This window comes from Pararge aegeria, chromosome 24 (genome assembly GCF_905163445.1).
Source record: "Pararge aegeria chromosome 24, ilParAegt1.1, whole genome shotgun sequence".
In the NCBI taxonomy this organism is placed as follows: Eukaryota; Metazoa; Arthropoda; class Insecta; order Lepidoptera; family Nymphalidae; genus Pararge; species Pararge aegeria.
The window spans coordinates 4,509,086-4,526,940 of NC_053203.1; the positions used below are offsets into that span (position 1 = coordinate 4,509,086).

General features: G+C 35.9%; 1 protein-coding gene across 6 annotated transcripts in view; it reads left to right on the forward strand.

Annotated features, from left to right (window-relative positions):
* LOC120634551 (ankyrin-2-like) overlaps positions 1 to 17,855 on the forward strand; it is an 83,631-nt gene that overhangs the window by 7,092 nt on the left and 58,684 nt on the right. For 5 of the 6 annotated variants that reach the window (XM_039905242.1, XM_039905245.1, XM_039905247.1 and 2 more), the window contains exon 2: positions 13,710 to 13,814. In XM_039905242.1, coding sequence (XP_039761176.1) covers positions 13,710 to 13,814 — 105 coding nt within the window. The remainder of the gene's footprint in view (positions 1 to 13,709; positions 13,815 to 17,855) is intronic. The other variant, XM_039905243.1, reaches the window with a different exon arrangement.

The window sequence follows — 17,855 nt, forward strand, 5'->3', positions numbered from 1 at the left end:
GAATTCCAATTGGACATTTAATTTAGAAGTTATCACGAGTTTAAAAAATATAAGGACTACAGTTGTTTGTAGAGATACATTTAATTGAGAAAACGAATGCCGATTTTAAGAATAACAACAAATTTTTGACGACCTCCAACCTGGCGCAACGGTATGAATTTAAGTAGGAGGGACCTGGTTCAATTCTACTTAAGTATAATTTGTCGTATATTCAGACAAATCCGTGCAAATGAAGTGAGTCATCAAGATCCAGCGACACAAAAAGCTTGCAGTCATGAGGGGTAGCGGAGTCATAAAATGTTATGGCATTCAGGGGTTGCTTTTCCCCTTGCGTACAAAAAGTATTTCCCCGAGTAGGGGAGATGCGTCCTTTACACTGATGTAAAAGATAGATTGGCAAGTTTTTCGTCCAAACAACAAAGAGATTTCGTTGGACATTTTAATTCCTTTATTTATTGTGACAAATATCACTTGCCCTTATAAAAAAAAAAATATATATATATATATATATATACACCCAGTGGCGTGCACTTCATACATGCACAAAAGCTCTGCCTAACCTAAAATTTTTGTATAACTCATAAATGGGAAGGATTTTTCCATTTTAATGCCATTATCTTTTTTGTAATAACTACCGAAAGCTCTTAATGTTAATTAATGTTAAAGTGGTTGCCAATTCGTTTTCGCCGGAATGTGCATATTTTAACTGTCCTTTACAACATCCTATATAATTCTTCTTCTCCTGGTTATTTGTGTGAGCGTATAAAGCTATGTCTTCCCTTGCGGTCTTGCGTGTCAAAAAATCCTCTTGATGTCCCTTTATATAATACTATTTTCTTCCAGAAATCTTTCTCCGTCCACGCTACACACCTATGGAACTTACTACCAGAACATATTAGACACTACCGATCGGTGCACTCTTTTAAACACAATGTAAAGGAGCATTATCTATCGTTGTCATAGTATATTTATCACTGTTTACTTATTATAGATATATATTTATATTGATATTATATAAATATTTATTATATTATTTTTATGTATTTTGTATATATAGTATATTCAAATGTTATTGTATTAGTATGTAGAATTTTGTTATTATTTAGATATATTAAATAGACTTAGTAGTTATTAATAAGTATTGTACCTTTCTTTGACCTATACCACAATCAAATCATCTTACTCACATCCTGGGGTAGCTGGAAGAGATCTCTTATAGAGATAAGCTTTCCTTTGTACACTTCATGTATCTTATGTTCACAATCACAATTTATGGTAAATAAATAATAAATAAATAAATAAATAAATGTTTCCTACACTAATGATAGCGGTGACAGCCTAGTGGGTAAGGCTTCGTCTTTCCTTTCGTGGATTCAGAGTTCAATCCCGGCACGCACCACTGACTTTTCCGAGCTATATGCGATTTTAAGGTGAAAGAAAACATCGTGAGGAAACCTGTAGTACCATAGTACAAGATTTGCCAGCTCGAGTATTAAACTCTGTATCGCCAAAGTAAAATCATAATTCGCAGTCGAACATGCTCCATAAGACAAGTTAGCCCTTGACAGTGGCGTGCATAGAGGGTATGCACAGGGTACACAGGTGATATAAAATGAAGAAAACCTCAAGTACAAGTTATAAAAAACTTAAGGAAAGGCATTGTTAGAGTTATAAAAAGCCTATCCTTAAGTATTTATAATTCGTACTGGAGATTTTCTTCATTTTATATCATCTGCATACCCTGTGCATATCCTCTATGCACGCCACTGGCCCTTGACTGCAATCTCACCTGAAGGTGGCGATGCAGCCTAAGTTTGTAGCCGACTAACCTGTTGGAGAGCATTATATTTCAATTATATTTAACCCTAATCGGTTTATACACGAGATCGTACCAGTACACTTAATAACACCCTACGACACGAAGACGTGCAGCTTCGTCTTCGTCGTAGGGTGGTGACCACGGCCGAAGCCTCCCACAAGACTAGACCAGAGAAAATTCCCAATTTATATATTCCCAAATTGCCCGTGCTGGGCATCGAACCCGTGACCTTAAAATTAAAACCACAGCGGTCATCGCTGCACCAAGGTGGTTAGCATTTGATACATATGTCATATGTATTTTATTTGTTGAAGGTACTTTGTCATGAGTTACGAGTTATGCCATGACGCATAGAACGACCCACTTATATGCCATAATAACCTCTATTTTCTTTCATATGCCGTACCTTCCTTTGTTCAGTTCAATTTATTAGTTACATCCTTTAACTTGAATTACGTGTAGGTATGGAACTGTCATACAAAATCCAAGCTATTTAAGTTGTAGGCTTCTTTACCAGGACTACGATTCTTGTAAAAGAGCTCATCCGAAGAAAACTACCAATTATTTCTCCCATATGGCAGTTATAATTCAAACCCAAAATCGGTTTGTGCGCGGCATCGTTCCGAAACGCAAAATTGCTTGGTGGCACGTCTTGGCCCGAATGGTAGTAACTAGCCCAAGCCCATTAGTCTCCCAACACTGAATAATAAATAAATAAATATACTACGACAATACACACATCGCTATCTAACCCCAAAGTAAGCGTAGCTTGTGTTATGGGTAACAAGAAGATAGATCAATATTTTTATGAATAATATACATAAACATAAAGACTTATAATATACACAAAACACCCAGCCACTGGAAAACATTCATGTTCATCACAGAAACATTTTCTAGTTGTGGAAACCTATTTCTCCAATCAACCGTCAAAAAAATTATGATGCATGTATGTATCCATGAATGCAGACAGGCTTTTAAAAAGGATAATCGCGGTCTTAGTACAAACGTTACGAGTACGCGGACGCACGATCCCTTTGAAGCTACGTCACAAATCAGATTAGTGCGCCGCAGTGGAAAAACGGGTTACTGAGCACCGTTAAGCAAACGTGATGTAATGAAGTTGCAGTAAAGTGAGTTCTGCACAATCCAAAAACAAACCCTGCCATATCATGGGTAAACAAAACTAGTAAATATACCGACAAAAGAAACAAAAAGGCCAAGGCAATCTTCACGTTACGTAGTCAATATCCCATGAACAATGGGGTTCTCGATATACCTGATCGTAAGTGAAAAATCATCGTCCATAAACAGAGCAACAATTCGCACATGCAAGGAACGCGGACCTACAAAGTGCCGCCATGTGTACATCAATCTGGGGCACCCAAGCCTTATGTGCATCAAATAACACAGCTATGCTGCTCGGCAGCAGAAATAATGGCGATAGTACTTACTCAGACTGCTTAACTACTACTACTTAAGCTGTTTAACGTGTATCTGATGCACAATCAAAGCATGTAATAACAAAACGAAGGTGAAACACCAAATAAACTATCTCGCTTACAACGATAACATTAGAGAGAGTACACAAATTCAAATATCTTTTATTGAACCCTGACCTTAAAGACGATACCGACATCGAGAGAGAACGGAGAGCGTTGTGAGTGAGAGCAAATATGCTTCCACGCAGGTTTGCCGGTGTTCTAACACCTTTAAAGTCACATTGTTCAGAGCCTTTTGCACAAATTGTGTGCCAAGTACTCTTTAAAAACTGTCAACGCTCTCCGAGTACAATAAAATAATGCGTTCAGGGTGTTGATGAAGCTGCCCCACTTTTGTAGCGCATCAGGGATATTTGCGGAAGCGAGAGTTGACTACTTCTATGCCCCAATGCGCAAAAGATGTGGCTCCCTGGTGTGGGGGATGATTGCTGGCAGGTTGAACTGGTGGTATTTGAGTCACTGCTGTGCTATTTCAATTGGAGCGGCACTGATTCCCATATTTAAATATTATACTTAAATTTTTGTTTATTATTTTTTATTATATTATTTTTAGTTTAGTTATTTTTATTATTTCTATTAGTGTTTACCTACACTTGGAGGAATTATCAATTTTATAAATTTAAAATGCATATAAAAATGTTCGGAACCGACAGGTTTTGAACCTGCGACTTTCTAGCAATCGCGGCCTGGGCGCTTTCTCCAAATAAGCTACGAGCCGTAGCTTATTTGGAGAAAGCGCCCAGTCCTTTCACATCAGTCTTATAGCGACTGTAGAGTCGTCTAGTAGAAAACGTTGCAGTTTCGATCTATGCATTTAATGCAATATAAATTTATTTATTCTTTTAGTTATTTAGAATTAATGACATTTTAACAAAACATATAAGCCATTGAGACTCATGTTTTTTAAAAACCTGAAATAAAAATTATGATTATTATTAACATCTACCTACGCCTCAAGTTGATGGACACTGGGCGGCACGTTGCTGGATGTTTTGCTTGCATTCCCTGCTTATATTATCAAAATTAAGCTTAATTTGCTATACTCCGCGAAAAGCAGTAGAATCTGTGTGGTGTAATTTATAATTTCTTCAATCCTTATACTCCACACCACACAGATCCTCGGCAATACACCCTCTACGCACGTTTCGCTCCGAAACCGGAGCATCATCAGGAGATGTTGACTTTACAATAAATAATTGTATTATTTGTATATATAAGTATATAGAAGCAGGCGTTACTTTGCGGAAATCCATGATATATACAAATATATCATGGATTTCCGCAAAGTAACGCCTGCTTCTATACAATATTCCCTGCTTATATTATAGGCCCTTTACCATCTGCCTGTCTGTATGTCAAAAAACTACGCGGATATTGCCGCTGGATCAACAGATAATATAGATGAAATCTTTGGGATATCTCTCAATAAGTTTAACATTTATATAAAACGTAAGCTTACAGAAAAACCCTATTATAATATTAAGGAATACTTAAACTATAAAAAAGCTTGGGTGTGAGTAAATTTAGTGTGAGATGGTGATAACAAAAATAAAAAAAATTACCCGGCTAAGTTTGTTGTGGGCTCTTCTTAGACCAGGGCGCGTTTGGAACCTTAGCTTTAGGTTTAAGTTGGCGAACGAAGTTATCACCATCCCCTTACAATTATGTAAACATGTATGTATGAACGCTTCATAAGTGCCTGTGATAGGCCTACATGAATAAAGAAATTTTGAATTTGAATTTGAATTTTGATAAGCCCATCCCCTTAAGAACTTGTTAGGCCTGCCACGAAATATAAAATGAAATACCTAATGTAACATTTTAAATAAACTACGGTCGGATATTATCAAATACAACATTTTCAACGTAAAGTGATTTCACACGTAGCCTCTCCGAATAATTAAGCGCTGAATTTTTCGAATACGTGGAGTGCAGTTTTAAACTAATTGGCTAGCAAAATATTGTGTGTAACCAGAAATGTTGTATTTTACTAAAGCAAAAAATATATGAACGGTTAATAAAAGTCTGTGATAGGCATTTTTGATAAAGACTTTATTAGACAGTTTGATTTCATGACTATAAGCTGTTTGAGACGGTTCGTGGAGTTTTCAGGGATCATCTGTGTTTCTTTGTTGTATCATGCCTGAACAGATTTCAGAAATTGTTAGTAGCCTTATATATATTATACAAAATGGCGGCGGTATGGAATTATTTTGTTTCACTTTAAAAATTATAAATTTATTAATAAATAAATAAATATTCTACGACAATACACACATCGCCATCTAGCCCCAAAGTAAGCGTAGCTTGTGTTATGGGTACTGAGATAGCTGATGAATATTTTATGAATATAATACACATAAATACTTATAATATTCAGATAAACACCCAGACACTGAAAAACTTTCATGTTCATCACACAATCATTTTCCAGTTGTGGGAATCGAACCCACGGCCTTGGACTCAGAAAGCAGGGTCGCTGCCCACTGCGCCACTCGGCCGTCAAAATGGGTGAAATTGGGTAGAATGAAGATTTGCTTATACTTTTGCCTAAAGCTTTCTATGTTAGAGTCTGAGGAACATTAATTCTTAATCTTACGGCATATTACATGGTCCCTCCGGCTTCGCCCGCGTAAATTACGAGATATTCGGGGCAAATAGTACCCTATGTCCTGCCTCGTAGTATAAACTCCAATCGTGCGGTTTCATTTGGATTCATTCAGTAGTTTCAGAATAAGGCGCGGCCATGATACAGTTTTAGTTTCAGTATCGGATACAGTCGAATTCAAAATATATTCAATGTACAAAATTTGACCTGTCACATACATTATAAGCTAAGAAAGATAAAGAAAGATTGAAGCCGCCAATCTTAAAAACACAACCTAAAGGTATAATAAACTTTGTAGGTACTTTGCACAGACAATGCCTGATATTCAAGTATACTACAGAATGAAGGACTGTACACATTTCAGGTGCCGGTTCAAAATTTAGCAATTACAAAGGCTGTCTGGCTTACAAGCCCTCTTGTATGGAGCATCCCTTTCAATTTTTGGCAGGGTATACTTAAAAAGATTTTTCGCCCGGATTAAAGTTATGCTACATATAAACCTACTTTACTGTGTTGAGGTGTATACGCCTTCCGTCTGCCTCGAATGTTCGCGGATTTGAATTCGGGATCCAAAGTATACTGAACGAAGCGAGGTTTTCGTGACGTAATTATTTTTTTGTTCGTTTGTGTCTCCTTCATATACGACTTTAAAATCTGTTGCATTCACATTTTCATTGTATCTGATGTAGATCTGTGGTAATAACGGAAGTTTGATTACGCATCTCAAGGCAGGATAGCGACAGGAGTAAATCTTGTAATCTTTGCTATCAAACGTCACTTTTGTATGGTTCTGTATGTCCTGTGACGTTTGACAGAAATTATAACGAAACTAACACCTGTCGCATAACTGTTGTGAACTGGAGTGATATGTAATTACCTTGTGGATCGGGCCAGGAATTATGAGGTTTTGGATTTTCTTTAGTACCTTTTTGTGGCAGAGCTCGTCTGCCGTCACGGACGTCGTACTGCCACCATTATGTTCTGCCGCCAAGTAGCATAGCTGGATCCGTGAATAAGTATAACGAAAAAAAAAACGTTTTATGGAGTTGAAATCGCAAATCAGCGAACGAACTGTTCCAAATAAAGTTATCAATACTAATAAATGTTTTTTGCATAAATTTGAAGAGTATAGTCACTGTATTTTTACCGACTTCGTTCAAAAACGAGGAGAAATTCGTATGTTTGTTTTTTTGTATGTCCGGCCATAACAAAAATTTTTTTTGGGTATATCTGAGTACACAATCATTTTGTATCAAATTTAGTAGTTGCATATTTCTTCTTTGGAAGCTAGTTGTAGCATATTGTAGCTTGATTTATACATAAAATTATTTACCTTTTAGTTAAAAGATGGTTTGTTTGTTGTACGACTGGTTCTCAAACAGAATTTCGAAATAACGGTCTGTTGGTTCATCGCGTCTCGAATCCCTACACATGGTATTAAAAAAGTCTTCTCTGGATACCTTGCAAAGCCTGCAAACAAAAGTGTCTGGAAACCAGACGGGCTTTGTGCTACAGTCTGCCGTAATTCCTGGCTAATATTTGAAAGCGGGCGGGTACAAGCTGCGTCACTTGGTTTAACTGCGTCTTTGGTATAGCGGATAGCATTTTCGACTACGGATCATGAGGTACGGGGCTCGATTCCCAAGTAGACTCAAGAGTTATTAGATATTGTGTATTTTTATAATGATTTAGTATCAAGTAATCGTAATATTGACATTTTTAACAAAAGGATAAATATTTTTAAAAATCTAATTATTAAGCACGTTTAGGGAAATTATATATATATTATTTTTTGTTTGAACTTTAATTTTATCTTTACTTTTCTATTTTTGTTTAATTTAATTCCTAGTACTTTTGTACGCATACTTTGGGTTGTAGCTTAGAACAAAACTTGTTATTACTTATATTTAGATCTATCTTTAGTAATTAGCTGGTATGTGTACCTCATAACAGTAACAATAAACAATTTTTGTTTACGAATTCCCTATGCTGTTTTCAGAGAATTAGTATTTTCCACCCAGGGCAAGATGCGTTGATAGCGTAGTGGTAAAGACTTCAGCAGGTTTCCGAGTGAGATCATCGGAACGCACCTCAAACTTTTTGCAGTTATAGATAAATAGAAGATAGAAAATATTTATTGGAAAAACTCAGAAGGTAGATAGATAGATAGAACAACTTTATTACAACAAAACACAAAGAAACAATACAAGGACGAAAGTGCAAAGTGTTAGAGTGCAAAGGCGGCCTTATCACTTAAAAGTTATGAGCGTTTTTAGCAATTCAATATTTTTTCTATTTTTCCTGCCTGACAAGCCTGAGAGTTCTCCATTATGTACTGAATGGCGTGTAAAGTCCAGAAATCTGCATTTGGCCAGCGTGTTTGACTACGGCCTAAGCGTCTCTCATTCTGGAAGGGAACCCGTACCCTGTAGTGGAAAAATATTGGGTTGATAGTGAACAACCCCATGCCACGGTCACTTTTAACTGTCCGTCCAGGTTCAATCAATCAATCAAAAATATTTTATTGCACACAAGAACAAAGCAGAAATAAATAAAAAAGAACAAAGGTACAAGTAATTTAAATTTCTGTAACAAAGGCGGCCTTATCACTCATACTGATTTCTTCCAGGCAACCATTATGAGAAACATATAAAGCGTTACAGCGGTGCGCAAAGTTCTAAAAATATACATACGTATTAATAATTTCAAAAACAGTACATATATGAAATAAACTAATACATATGTCACTGGTTTCTATCTACTAAAATAATCGTTCAAGCCCACGAATTCGTATTGTAGCTGTTTGGTGGGTTTGTTGGCTGAGCTTAAAAGCTCTCTCTTCCTATAAAACAGAGGAGGCACATGCCTAGCAGTGGGACATAAAAGACAATGATAATGATTAGCGACACATCGCAGTTTGCTCTCGTTTTATTTTATCAAAGGATACTTTACAACAAGTGCGTAACTGGACGATGATATCGGAGGGGTGCTGTAATAAATCACCATCGCTCACGAAATCACCCCATTTGTGTGTTATCGCTCAACTGTGACGTCATGGGGTGAAATGATTCGGCTAATTTGGGAATTCGATATTTTTGATTTCAAGGAACGAAGTATTTTAGTCAAGAGGGGTTCCATTTTAGTTTGCACTTTACAATATATGATTTGATAAGAGAATAGTATATTGAAACTATATATTGTTTATTTCTAGCCGTCATATCAACTAATACGACAAAAAATAAGCACGGTATTTAAAAAAAAAACACTGCTGAACACAACGAATTTTCATGCAGTTAACATATTGTTTTTTTTCTATAAATTCGTAGCCATTCAGGACGTTGAAAGTCCATAACTTTTCAAGACATATCGATAAAATTGGTATTCAGGTAACTTCTGACATACTATTCGTAATTGGGGCACTGATAGCCTGTTCCCTCCAATATCTAGAGCAAAATAACAAGCAGTCTAAAAAACATTCACACAGGAAAAACAGCAAAGAAGTACTTCACATGAGAAATTTTAAATGTGAAATTTAAACAAGTGAGTTGAAAAACTTAATATAAAAAACGTAGCACTCACTATTACAGTCGCGGTCGCCTGCTGCTCTCGTGCTATAACACAGCCACGCGTAATGACCAATATAGCACATTTATGTCATAATGTACTATTAAATAAATAAATAAATAAATAAATAAATAAATAAATAAATAAATATACTACGACAATACACACATCGCCACCTAGCCCCAAAGTAAGCGTAGCTTGTGTTATGGGTACTAAGATGACTGATGAATATTTTTATGAATAATATATAATTCATAAATACTTAGAAAATACATATAAACACCCAGACACTGAAAAACACTTAATGCTCATCACACAACCATTTTCCAGATGTGGGAATCGAACCCTCGGCCTTGGACTCAGAAAGCAGGGTCGCTGCCCACTGCGCCAGTCGGCCGTCAAAAAAAAAAAAAAAGTGGAATAAAAAAAGCATATATTTTTTTATTCCACTACAAGTAAGCCCTCACCTGGTGATAAGTGGTCATCTCACCTGGTGATAAGTGGTGATGAAGTCTCAGGTGGTAGCATGCTAACCTGTTAGGTAGTGCTACCCGGTTTCTACGCGACATCGATCCGGAACACTAAATCGCTTAGCGGCACGTCTTTGTCGGTAGGGTGGTAACTAGCCACGGCCAAAGCCAGACCAGACCCGAGAAAATTCAAATCATTAATTCCCAAATTGCCCCTGCCGGAAATCGAACTCGGGATATCCTACTGAAATTCACAGCGCTCACCGTTGCGCCACTGAGGTTGTTCGTAAACATGCATTTATAGTTCTACACACATAGGTGGTTTTTAAAAGTAACGCATGCTCAAACAAGTGTAAGACGAAGGGTAGACCACGAGCAATTATTCCAACCCCCACTCAAGGGTTACTCACCCTCTATACATAAACATGTATGTCTGTCTGTGGGGGACACGGTGCGCGACGTGAATGCACAAGTTTTGTTTGTGTTAGGAAAATGTTGCGTTGGGTTGTCCGAATTCGATAGAATTTTCGTACGGTGGCTTAATGTAGGTACTCTGGATTTTGACTTTATTACCCAATTGCTCGAGAAGAATCTTGACCTCAATTTATGTATAAGAAGTAGCGTGAATATGATATATTATTAGAGTTTTTTTATACTAGATAGACTTGCGCTTGATAACTATCATGCCTTATGTAAAGCAATGATGCGGTCTAAGTTGGGGCGCGCTGGCCTACAAAATGCCTATTCACTCTTGCCTTTATAAAGTAAGCATTAAATAGATATTTTTTTTCCAATACAAATAAGCATTTGCCTGCAATCTGCTGTTAAGTGATAAGTTGTGAGGGTTATGGCAGTTATATTAAACCCATATATATCGGATCGCTATATGGCTCAGCGACGTCTTTGTCAATTTTCGTCTTTGTACTTTGACCTCCCACTTATATACGAGTTATCACCTCAATTTGATTTATCACCTCGTCGTAGTCTTGTAAGTCTTGGGTCCTGGATTCGATCCCCAGCAGAGGCCATTTATAAATTCTGAATTTTCTGATATGGGATAAATGAGGCGAGACGGAATAAAACTGAGATTGTGCTTGTTTCACATAGGTAGGAATGTACCTATAGTCAGAAAATAGGAGAACAAAATTATTGTGAAAGTAAATTATAATTTCTAACTAAAATTATTAGATTAATATATATATTCAAATAATATACCAAAATATAATTTTGCCAGAAAAATACAATAATTTCAAACTTCGATTTTAGTTATTCTAGACCTTGTTTTCAGTATTTTTTGTTTCATCAAAACGACTCCCGAGTATTTGACGTCGCATCATTTTAACCGACTCATTATCGTATTTGACGATCACTCAAAGAGAACTTTAAGTGATCGTCAAATACGATAATGAGTCAGACGTCAAAGAGTGAACGAAAAGAACTGTATTTATTTCCCACCTTCCAAGTAAGGACTAACAGGAAGGCTTTGTCTGTACCCTTTTTTATACTCTTATACCTCTTTTCTAAGGACACTTGAAGTTATTTGGACCATGAGGGGATAAAAGAACCAAATACTTTATAGTAGGGTGTCCATTTAAGACTCTTTTGGGACGTTTGAAGAAAATTAAACGATTAAAAAAGCAAATACTGCGTATATATAATGAAATAGATATAGTTCCTTATTATAATAATTCATTTATTTTGTAATTTTAATCTTCTATCAATAAAGTGCATATAAGTATCCCATTAATATAGAATGAAAAATTATACTTGCTTTTTTGGCATAGACTTAGATAGGCCTGGGTCATTGAACAACAAAAATGATATCAACTCATGGTGCGAAATCTGAGAAGAGCACTATTGTAAACGCATTCAACCCTCGTACTTTTGATTTTATCGCATTACAACTTACAAGCGGGTGTATGTGAAATCCTCATACTGCCAACTTGATAGCGCAATTTTTTTATGGTTGAAAAAAAAAATATAATGAGTATTCTAATTGATGCCGTTAATTGATTTATTTCTCTGATAATTAATACACACTCACACACAAGCACACGCACACACACACACACCACACACACACACTGATACGTACATACTTTTACGGAAACTCTATCCTGGTATTTAAATGTCCGAATGCTTCTTTTAATTTTAGGAATTCGAAATATAACTTTAATGTTGGAGAAATACATGGTGAGGAAACTTACATGCCTGAGAGTTCCCTATAAAATTTTCAAAAATTCCCGAAGTCTGCCAATCTGCACTTGGCCAGCGCGGGGTACTACTACTGCCTTAACCCTCCTCATTCTGAGAGGAGAACGGTGCGATGTTATAATGATGGATGTTTAAGTATACGTTTTATTTCTTCTTCTTAAATAATAAATTTAAGAAAGTCCTCAGTAATACAGAGACCTGGTCACATTACTTGAGGGTTGCTTCTGTTAAGGGTTGCTCACAGTTTAGAATTGAAGTTCATTATTTCAAAGAGTACTTTCCACGTTTTTTCCAGAAAATACTTTTTAAATCTGGCTTGTAAAGATTACTTTTAACTTACTCGTAATCAGGCTTTATTATAAGTAAAATTTACTTTAAACCCTTTTCAAAAAATTATCGAGTCTACTGGTGATCCTAGAGCGGGCAGTTACCTTGGCCAACGAATTAGTTTGGCCATCCAAAGGGGCAACGCTGCCAGCATCTTAGGAACTGTGCCTCGCTGCGGTGGTTTCGAGGACGTTTTAGATTTTATTTAGTTTTAAATAGTTTATTTTAGGTTATATTTATAAAACAATTATTTTAAAGAATAAATAAAAATAAAATAATGTACTTTAAACACTGGTTATATCAGTTTAAAAAAAATCTATTTACTAGACGCGACTTTTTCCGTGTTTGTTGTTATCTGTGGCATTCAATTTAGGTGTAGTTCTACACATATTTTAAAATGGGCTGATGATATCTTATATCTTAAAAAGACTGTTTTGTTTAGGTGCAGTCCTAAATTTTTTAAACACGCCATAACTTCTTAATTATATATACGATTGGAATTAATAATCAGTATTTTACTGCTATATAAATACCCTTGAACGTAAAACTATTTATATGGATATGAACTAATACTGCGATACTGATATAAACATAAATAAATAACCCATTTTTGTTGTGTGGTTAAAATCGGTCCAGTATTTTCGGGGCCTATTCAGTACAACCAAGCAAACAAAAAAAAATCTTTCCTCTTTATAATATTAGTATAGATTTATTTATTTTTATTCGGACTACATGCAAGATTAAGGTCCCGTTTCGACACTTTCTTACTTTATGTCAAAGACATATTTGAATCAGAAGTTGAAAGGACGGTGAGTAACATAGGCATATTTTTATTCCAGGGAAACAAACGGTGTTCCCACGGGATACGGGATAAACAAAGAACAAGAACACGGGTAACAGCTATTAAAGGAATATAAAAATGTCGGCATTTACCACGAGATCATGTATTGAGGGTTTATACTGTCTTTACATGGGCCCAGCCCATTTTCTGGTCTAGGGGTGGGCAAGTGAGATTTACAAGGTCAGATCGTCCGCGTGTACTGTAAAAAAAAACTTTTTTTTTCTTTTTTGTTCGTCTGTCTGTCTGTATCTTGGCCGCTATACATTTTTAAAGCGAGTTCATACATTTTATACGGGATCACCAGGGGAGGGCTGCCCCGCACTGGGTACTCATGTGTGTTTATACTGAGTTTTTTTTTTCTCAGCAGGCGGACGCCAGCACCGCATTCCTGCGAGCAGCGCGCGCAGGTCACATAGACAAAATCATCAGCCTTCTCGAGCAGGGGGTGGACATCAATGTCAGCAACGCTGTGAGTATACCATCGACATCTTGTAAAAAAATATTTTTTTTTGGTAAATCAAAAAAAACATCTTAGTCTTCTAGTTTTTTGAAAAAATGGAAAAAAAGAAACATTTGGACTCGAACCAAGCCTTTTGGTTTCGGGACTACCCGTTTTCCTAAGCTAATATAAACTCACAAGGCTTTGTATTCTAATGATTGTGTGTAATGAAACGTAGCTGGATCGATTTATCGCGCCCGAAACCCCTTGCATAGATACAAAATGTCATGAAAATCGCTGGAACCGTTTCCGACATTCAGATTATAATATTATATATTTACAAGAATTGCTCGATTAAAAGTATATATGTACATAGAACAACAAGAAAACAAAAAACACTAGTTCGGAAAAGAATAACTTTCCGAAACCCCTTGCATAGATACAAAATGTCATGAAAATCGCTGGAACCGTTTCCGACATTCAGATTATAATATTATATATTTACAAGAATTGCTCGATTAAAAGTATATATGTACATAGAACAACAAGAAAACAAAAAAACACTAGTTCGGAAAAGAATAACTTTTCGCACGCTAAACACAAATGTATTAAAACTTTTTATAATACACGTACTTTGCTAATATATAGATTACCTACCTGTTGAATTTATTTAGTGCTGCCGGTCACGCAGGCGAAGCCGCAGGCACATCTAGTATATGGAATAAAATCTTAATACCTGGAACAATTTGGCATGTCAATAATAACAATCAGATTAAAATGTATCATTATTGTTTAATTTGCTAACATTTTGAACGTACGTTTACCTTTTTACAGAAATGAATTGTATTATTACAGCAATAAAGTGCTTTTTAGAGGAACTTTCGTGCCTTATTAGCTTGCGAGAAAATCACGCGATCCAGTCACGAATGCTAAGGCCCTAGAGGGTACATAGTTACTACATAGTCAGTGGTTGTTACGTAACTATTGCGGGTTAAAAATGCAGCAAGTATTGAAACAATAGCTGTCGACGGGCGGTCAAATGGCAAATGTTTCTTTTGTTTATCATAGAATTGAAAAAAGATATTATTGAAGTAAAACTTCTTTAGGCGCAACTAGGGAGTAACTAAGATTTTTTTTCTGACGGAAGTAACGCTTACGTCAGACGTCTGTGTAGTTTCCGCTATTAAAAATTATTATTTTGATTGGTCGTAAGTATATGTCATATACTTTAAGCTTCCGTGCCAGCTAGTAATCAATATATTATAATCATTTAGGATTATTTATTTCCAATATTTTCAAACTGATCAATTGTGAATGGCAAAGTGAATAAAAATTCAACGGTTTAAAAAAAAAAAAAAAAGTTATATTGACAGGTGCTGATCTAACCTTCAATTTTCTACTCTTGAGAGTTTATTTAACAAATGAAAATATTTACAAAATGTGGAAGTGATATTAATTTATTTTAAATAGAATATATCAAACATTTTCCAATTGCGGGAATCGAACCCACGGCCTTCGACTCAAAGAGCAAGGTCCCTGCCCACTGCGCCAATCGGCCGTGAAGTCCTTAATATAGCCTTATAATTCACTAGCTGTACGTTGAAAAATGTATATACCTGCCTCTTATTATCTTGCAAAAATATGGGAACTAGAACGGTTTGAAAAATTATTTCAGTGTTAGATAGTCCATTTATTGAAGAAGGCTATAGGCTTTATATCGTTACGCTTAGACCAATAGGAGCAGAGAACTGATGAAGAATGTTTCTAAATCGGGTTTTTTTTCTTTTCTGAGAGTTTCCGCTGCGTGCGCTGCGTAAACGGTTTAAATTTCGACAAAATTATGTATTGCAAAGTTGTTCCTCTTTATAGCCTTATAATTCACTAGCTGTACGTTGAAAAATATATATACCTGCCTCTTATTATCTTGCAAAAATATGGGATAATTCTTTTAATAATTATTTCAGACTATAATTTATCTTGCGCCCACACCAGTCCTTATATTAACGTTGAAATCTATCGATATTTGTATATGGCACTTCAATTACGATTGTAAAAATTTGACCTTTTGGTACCAGATTTATTGAGGTAGGTGCGAACTATGTAGCAGTATGCTGCGTTCCGTAAGTTACTGGGGCGAATATTAATATCGATACAAATGTTATGAAGACGACATTTACATAAATTTCCATTTCCGAAGAACTAACTATCAGTCTTGTTAGTAACTTATTCAAAACTTGAATGAGCCAATGAAGGAATGAATGAATGAATACAATTTTATCGTACAGAAAAATTGTAAATAAAAATGACCTATTTGTGTTAAAGTTTTTAGGAAGAAGAGCCAGGTAAATCGAATCAGAGTTAGGTCAATAACCTACAGGTCCGAAACATAGCCCAAGAACCCGGTTGCGATTAAAAATAAAAACATGCGCGCACCATTAAAAAATTCATTTTCCTTTCTCCCGAATTCGGAATACTTGGCATGCAGCCAGGTTCATGCTGCACCGGAGTTAAGTTCGTAAAGCTTTGTTCTTGTCATCATTTGGCACTGGCTGAGTTGGGAGCACAGCTCTATATTATGCTAGGAAATATAGTCCTTTCGACCCACATTCTAAGCTAGAACTGAAATTGCTCTTAGTAAACCAAGAGTACGTATATTTTTATTCCACTACAAGTTAGCCCTTTACTGCAATCTCACCTGGAGGTAATGATGCAGTCTAAGATGGTAGCGGGCTAATCTGTAAGGTAGAAGGCAGTTATATAAAACACATACCTCTAATCGGTGTCTACTTTCTATACTGAGAACTGATGTTCACGATTATGCGCAGAAAAGTAGCTTTCTTTGGCCACCTACAAAGAGTAGTCAAGTTTTTCTTCCCAAGACTTGTACTAGAAGGTACTGTAATAGTTGGGAAGAGATCTCCAGAACATCAGAGACGCAAATAGTTGGACGATATAATGGGGACTTTGTTACCGAGATCTAAAGAAAGCGGCAAATTCAGTTCAAGATATTAACAATAGAGTATAGCAATAAAGGATTATTATTAATATTACTATCAAACTTTACACGTGCCGGGGATTAAATTTAATCTCCCGAAAGTGAAGTCTATACTAGTATATGAAGCTGAAGAGTTTGTTTGTTTACTTGAATGCGATGGTCTCAGGAACTACTAGAACGGTTTGAAAAATTCTTTCAGTGTTAGATAGTCCATTTATTGAAGAAGGCTATAGGCTATATATCATTACGCGTAGACCAATAGGAGCAGAGCACTGATGAAGAATGTTTTAAAATCGGTTTTTTTTCTTTTCTGAGAGTTTCCGCTGCGTGCGCTGCGTAAACGATTTAAATTTCGACAAAATTATGTATTGCAAAGTAGTTCCTCTTTATAAGTTCTAAAAAAAGTCTAGAACAGCATATGACTTTGTTTTAAGGTTGACTTATAAGCGGACGAAGTCGCGAGGCACCGCTAGTAATCCAGTAAATACAATTAACTTAATCGGTCGTATTGTGATGTCTCGTCTCAAACTTTATATCGCTGATTATTTAATCATACTAAAGTCCTATTACGGTATAAAGAATGACGTAACCGATAAAAAGCTTCGATTTGAATGATTACTCTACTAATAATTTTGATGAACAATGTGAGATGGTGATAACAAAAAAGAACACCCGGCTAAGTTGTGGGCTTCTTCTTAGACCATGGGGCGTTTGGAACCTTAGTTATAAGTTTACGAATATGTATGCATCATAAGTGCCATCTATGGGCCTACTTAAATAAACATATTTTTGACTTTGACTTTGACTTTAGAATATTTGAAGCCATGTCTAGTGTCTAGCAGTAAACGTGTATTATTAGAAAACTATTCCAAGCCCGCTGTGAAAAGCTGCACGACAGTAAAAGACGTCGACATTGAATTCGAGTTCAATAGTTCAACATTCTAATCGATTAGTCGCGACATCGTCGTCGCCTTACTTTACATCGACTATCACGCAACCTTTGCTTATATGTATAAAGCATAATTCATCTATAACTCGACAGACATGATCTGGCAATTCCACATTTTCAAATACTT